This window comes from Lucilia cuprina, chromosome 2 (assembly GCF_022045245.1).
Source record: "Lucilia cuprina isolate Lc7/37 chromosome 2, ASM2204524v1, whole genome shotgun sequence".
Taxonomy (NCBI): Eukaryota; Metazoa; Arthropoda; class Insecta; order Diptera; family Calliphoridae; genus Lucilia; species Lucilia cuprina.
Window position 1 is genome coordinate 12863175 of NC_060950.1, and position 6467 is coordinate 12869641.

At 27.0% G+C, this 6467-nt stretch overlaps 1 protein-coding gene across 1 annotated transcript in view; it reads left to right on the plus strand.

Annotated features, from left to right (window-relative positions):
* LOC111685776 (putative mediator of RNA polymerase II transcription subunit 26) overlaps positions 1-3980 on the plus strand; it is an 8184-nt gene extending 4204 nt beyond the window's left edge. The window contains exons 4-6 of the mRNA XM_046947653.1: positions 1814-2234; positions 2308-2419; positions 2489-3980. Of these exons, the coding sequence (XP_046803609.1) occupies positions 1814-2234; positions 2308-2419; positions 2489-2736 (781 nt within the window). The 3' untranslated portion in view covers positions 2737-3980. The remainder of the gene's footprint in view (positions 1-1813; positions 2235-2307; positions 2420-2488) is intronic.
* The last annotated feature ends 2487 nt before the right edge of the window (positions 3981-6467 follow it).

Below are 6467 nucleotides of genomic sequence, written 5' to 3' on the forward strand. Positions count from 1 at the left end.
CTATAGTCTAGTCTAGTCTATAGTCTAGTCTATAGTCTAGTCTAGTCTATAGTCTAGTCTATAGTCTAGTCTAGTCTATAGTCTAGTCTAGTCTATAGTCTAGTCTAGCCTATAGTCTAGTCTATAGTCTAGTCTATAGTCTAGTCTATAGGCTAGTCTTTAGTCTAGTCTATAGTCTATACTCTAGTCTATACTCTAGTCTATAGTCTACTCTATTCAAGTGTTCGGCTTTTATGAAGGTAATTTGGATTCTATCTCATAGGAATTATTTGAAAAAGATTAGTAACCCACTTTTAGTACCGCATAGTTCTTCAATCAATTCATATATTTGTAAAGTGTACAATAGATCCATCTAGTAACATCCATTCATGCAACATACAAACACATACCAATATAGACAAACAACAAATGAAAATGCAACCAATATTCAACAACATCACATCACCTTCATACTCAGCTCAAAAATAAAAATAAAAAAAAACTATTACTACAATGATGATTATCAACTTTAACATTTTCTTCATTTAGCAAATAGCAACAACAATAACAACAGAAATAGCAACTGCAACAAATAGCTAAATGCAATTAATGTTATTGTATGTTGAGTGAAAGTAAAGTGGGCCAAATGCAACAATCATTATTACATTTCGCTGAGATGCAACACAAACACACACAACAGTAAAAGAGAAAAAAATGAATATAAAATAAAAATTATATTGAAAACTGAAATGCAACAAGCTCTAATGTTTAAAACATGAAAGTTTCTATTAATATCGCCATGATCATCGTCAACAAACAACATCATCATTATCATCGTCATAATGAAACTAAACGACTAATACTACTTTAAAAATAATCTTAACAATTTCAATACTATGTATGTGACATCCATTTTCATTTAGTTTTGCATGAATGTATGTATGCCTTTGTGTAAAAATGGTTACTGCAACAAGTAACGAGAACTAACACACTAACTCTATCTAACTGACTGAGGCTTTGTTGGCTTGGCTTTGAAAATGTGCAACTTTTACACAATATTTATATTTTTTTTGCGAAACCAAATAAATGGCAGAAGAGAAAATTATTGCATTTTTTCTTTTTTTTTGCAATCTTTTTTTTTTGTTGCAAACAACAATCAACTAAACAAACCAGCCCTAGTCAACCAGCCAACCGACTAACCTACAATGGAAGCTTTTGAATTAAAAAGTAACAAAATATTTATTCATACTTGTGTTGGATGATTGTATGTGCATCTAATGCTATGGAAAACTTTCTTTTTTTCGCATAAGCAATTATGTATGTGTTTAGAGGTTTATACAACATATACCATGTCTTGTAATAAATCAAATGGTTTGTAATTTCAGGGTTAAAAGAAGGAATTAGGATAAGGTATGATTAATAAGCATGAATTTTTAACCCTTGAACTTTGAAATCTAACTATTAATATCGAAAGGTATCAGTTGATATAACCAAATTTAAAAGTATTTATCTATCTATCTATCTATCTATCTATCTATCTATCTATCTATCTATCTATCTATCTATCTATCTATCTATCTATCTATCTATCTATCTATCTATCTATCTATCTATCTATCTATCTATCTATCTATCTATCTATCTATCTATCTATCTATCTATCTATCTATCTATCTATCTATCTATCTATCTATCTATCTATCTATCTATCTATCTATCTATCTATCTATCTATCTATCTATCTATCTATCTATCTGTCTTGAAATCCTACTCCCAATCTATTCGTATTATCTTTTAAATAACATTTAACATTTTTATTTATCTTTATTTTTAGCAGCAATTTATCAACTTCCGAAACAACTATATTCAGCACAACACCTCTACAGTCGCCCATTGAAAAGCCCACGACGCAATCTCAAACACAATCCACTCAATCAGAGGCTGGTGATGTGGCCGATTGTGAAACCTCATCAACAGCATCGGGTAAAAGCTTTGAAACGCACAGTATACACTCAAATCAAAGCTATCAACATCAACAACGAAACAATCAATCGGCAACTAAATCCATTAGCAGCACTAAGAATAGTTCACCTAGTCCTACGCCTAGCGTTTTAAAAGATGAGCTTAAACGTTTGAAATATTTTGAAATTTCATTGAAAGAACAAATTAAGGATTTGTCTTTACAACGAGATGGTTTAATAATGGAATTGCAGCAATTACAAGAAGCTAAACCAGTATTAGAAAAAGCTTATGCGGTAAGGATTGATGTTTTTTTTTTGTTTTATTACTTTAAATACTTAAATTATTTTCTTTAAAAACTATTTAAAGCGCACCTCACATCCTTCTTTAATACAAAGAGTCAATCAACTTGAATTGAAGAATAGGCATTTACAAAATGTTGTCAAACAACAGCAACAGTATACAGAATCCATAATGCAACGTAGGTTTTGTTTAATTCAATTTATTTTTGGAAAATGAAATTTAAAAGAATTTATACTAAATTTTACAGAATCTTGGCGTCATCATCAAATCGAATTAAATGATTTACATGGTCGCCTTGAGGCTCAAGGAGCTTTAATTGCCGAACAAGTACAGCGTTTACATAATGCTGATATTTTAGTTAAAGATCTATATGTAGAGAATTCGCATCTTACTGCATCCGTACAACGACTCGAACAGCAAAGAGTACAAGCTAATATGTTACAGCAGCAACAACAGCAAAGACAAAGTTGTACTGGCTTGCCGGGTATACCTTAAATATTGTTACAACTAATGTAAACTTAAGGAAAAAGGAAACAAAAGACAAATCTTTTTAAGACATCTGTCACAAAACATATTACATTTTAACAAAGGCAGTTTAATAAGGTAAGCATACTGTCATACTATTCTTATAAAGAATTTTTTACATTGGAAGCATGAATGACTCTCGTTTACTTGCAAACGTAAAAGCTGTCTTTCACTCTCTCTCCTCTCTCAATTTTATCTTTAATGAAAACTCATCATTTATTTCTATTACAACAACATCTTTGAGTATATGTACGTTCTCCTTGCCCCACACGTGCTTTAAGGTCGTTTTATAGTTAAAACGTTAAAAGACATTAGTTAATAATGTTAAAATATTTTCAATAGTTATACAAATAGTTAAGGATTTAACGCGCAATATACATAATGTTATAACACATACAAACATACATACAACAATGTATGATGATGATTAAGATAATTGTTATATTTTGTTTGATAACATTATTAAATAGGAAATTTATTTTTTAACAATTTTTACTACTTCAACAACTGACTATTTATAATTTTAATTTTGCATTTTAAAACTAGAAAACTTTTGTTATTTATTATATTTTGATTTCAAAATTTACGTTTAATTCTTTGTTGTCCATTTGTCTCTTTTTACAATTTTTTATATTAACTTTAGCATTTTTGACTTTTTAATTTTGTTTTACAACGAAAATATTAAAATTTTTTCTCAATTCTTGTCTGTGGTTTGTTTTATTTTTTACTTTTTGCTCTAATTTCTATTTAAGTTAACCAACTAAACCAAATATTAAAAAAAAAACATAAAATTTCGAATCGTTTTGAAATGATTATTTTTAATCTAGTTATTTACAACATTTATACTTGTTGTTTTTAGTGTTTACTTTTTTTAAGACAGTAGCGCATTCTGCCTTTTATAAGGCAATGCTTTTAACAAGAAAAAAAAATACATTGTTCTTTTGTTTTTGGTGATTTGATTATTATTATCTTTTAATTTTATATTTAAATAAAAGTCTTTTTTTATTGTAGATTGTACATATCTTATTGTAAAGTATTATATATTGTTTATATAAATCCACTATTAAACTATTATAAATTATTTATGTATTTAAATCATATCTGGAAAAATATATGCCTTTGTTTCTTTAAGAATTACATCGTTACCTTAATGGAAAAATATCGTGTAAATGAAACATTTTTTTCACATAAACGTTTTGTCTTTTAAAAAATTTTTAAATAATTTTTTGTGGAACGTCTAAATTTTGTTCTAAAAAAAATTGTATAAAATTGCTTTGAATATTTTTTTTAAGTCAATTTTATACAATATTTTTTTCACTCACATTTAGTTTGTTTTACAAAATCAAGTGTTTTTTATTTATTTTTGTGTTTTTGTTGTGGATAATTTAATCATCAATTTGTTGTTCATCCTGATTAAATGGCAGCGTTACGAGCATTCTGAAGAGACGTTTTCTTGAAGGAGCAAAAAATAATAAAAAGAAAAAAAAAAAGAGTTTAATAAAAAACTAAAAATATTTTTTTATGAAGTGAATGGCGCTGTTCTCCAGATCCGTACGAAATATTGTTTGAATTCATCACGAGTTGAACCGCGCCATTTTCAAACGAAGAAGCTGTGGAATTTAACTAAAACTGAATTGGAATTGAACTAGAACTGAACTTAAACCGAATTCAAGATGAACTAGAAAAGAACTGTACTAGAACTGAACTAGAACTGAACTAGAACTGAACTAGAACTGAACTAGAACTGAACTAGAACTGAACTAGAACTGAACTAGAACTGAACTAGAACTTTATCTATCTATCTATCTATCTATCTATCTATCTATCTATCTATCTATCTATCTATCTATCTATCTATCTATCTATCTATCTATCTATCTATCTATCTATCTATCTATCTATCTATTACTATCTATCTATCTATCTATCTATCTATCTATCTATCTATCTATCTATCTATCTATCTATCTATCTATCTATCTATCTATCTATCTATCTATCTATCTATCTATCTATCTATCTATCTATCTATCTATCTATCTATCTATCTATCTATCTATCTATCTATCTATCTATCTATCTATCTATCTATCTATCTATCTATCTATCTATCTATCTATCTATCTATCTATCTATCTATCTATCTATCTATCTATCTATCTATCTATCTATCTATCTATCTATCTATCTATCTATCTATCTATCTATCTATCTATCTATCTATCTATCTATCTATCTATCTATCTATCTATCTATCTATCTATCTATCTATCTATCTATCTATCTATCTATCTATCTATCTATCTATCTATCTATCTATCTATCTATCTATCTATCTATCTATCTATCTATCTATCTATCTATCTATCTATCTATCTATCTATCTATCTATCTATCTATCTATCTATCTATCTATCTATCTATCTATCTATCTATCTATCTATCTATCTATCTATCTATCTATCTATCTATCTATCTATCTATCTATCTATCTATCTATCTATCTATCTATCTATCTATCTATCTATCTATCTATCTATCTATCTATCTATCTATCTATCTATCTATCTATCTATCTATCTATCTATCTATCTATCTATCTATCTATCTATCTATCAATCTATCTATCTATCTATCTATCTATCTATCTATCTATCTATCTATCTATCATCTATCTATCTACTCATCTATCTATCTATCTATCTATCTATCTATCTATCTATCTATCTATCTATCTATCTATCTATCTATCTATCTATCTATCTATCTATCTATCTATCTATCTATCTATCTATCTATCTATCTATCTATCTATCTATCTATCTATCTATCTATCTATCTATCTATCTATCTATCTATCTATCTATCTATCTATCTATCTATCTATCTATCTATCTATCTATCTATCTATCTATCTATCTATCTATCTATCTATCTATCTATCTATCTATCTATCTATCTATCTATCTATCTATCTATCTATCTATCTATCTATCTATCTATCTATCTATCTATCTATCTATCTATCTATCTATCTATCTATCTATCTATCTATCTATCTATCTATCTATCTATCTATCTATCTATCTATCTATCTATCTATCTATCTATCTATCTATCTATCTATCTATCTATCTATCTATCTATCTATCTATCTATCTATTTATATCTATATCTATCTATCTATCTATCTATCTATCTATCTATCTATCTATCTATCTATCTATCTATCTATCTATCTATCTATCTATCTATCTATCTATCTATCTATCTATCTATCTATCTATCTATCTATCTATCTATCTATCTATCTATCTATCTATCTATCTATCTATCTATCTATCTATCTATCTATCTATCTATCTATCTATCTATCTATCTATCTATCTATCTATTTATCTATCTATCTATCTATCTATCTATCTATCTATCTATCTATCTATCTATCTATCTATCTATCTATCTATCTATCTATCTATCTATCTATCTATCTATCTATCTATCTATCTATCTATCTATCTATTTAAACTTTATCATTTTATAAAGAAAATATAAATATAATCTTAAATAATTTACTAAAATAAATCGCCTTTAGATACATATTTACATATAGATACTTACAGACATATTTCATATCTTATTATGTCTTCTCTTAAAAATATAATTTCACAATTGCCTGACCAACTTTTCTTTAACACTGA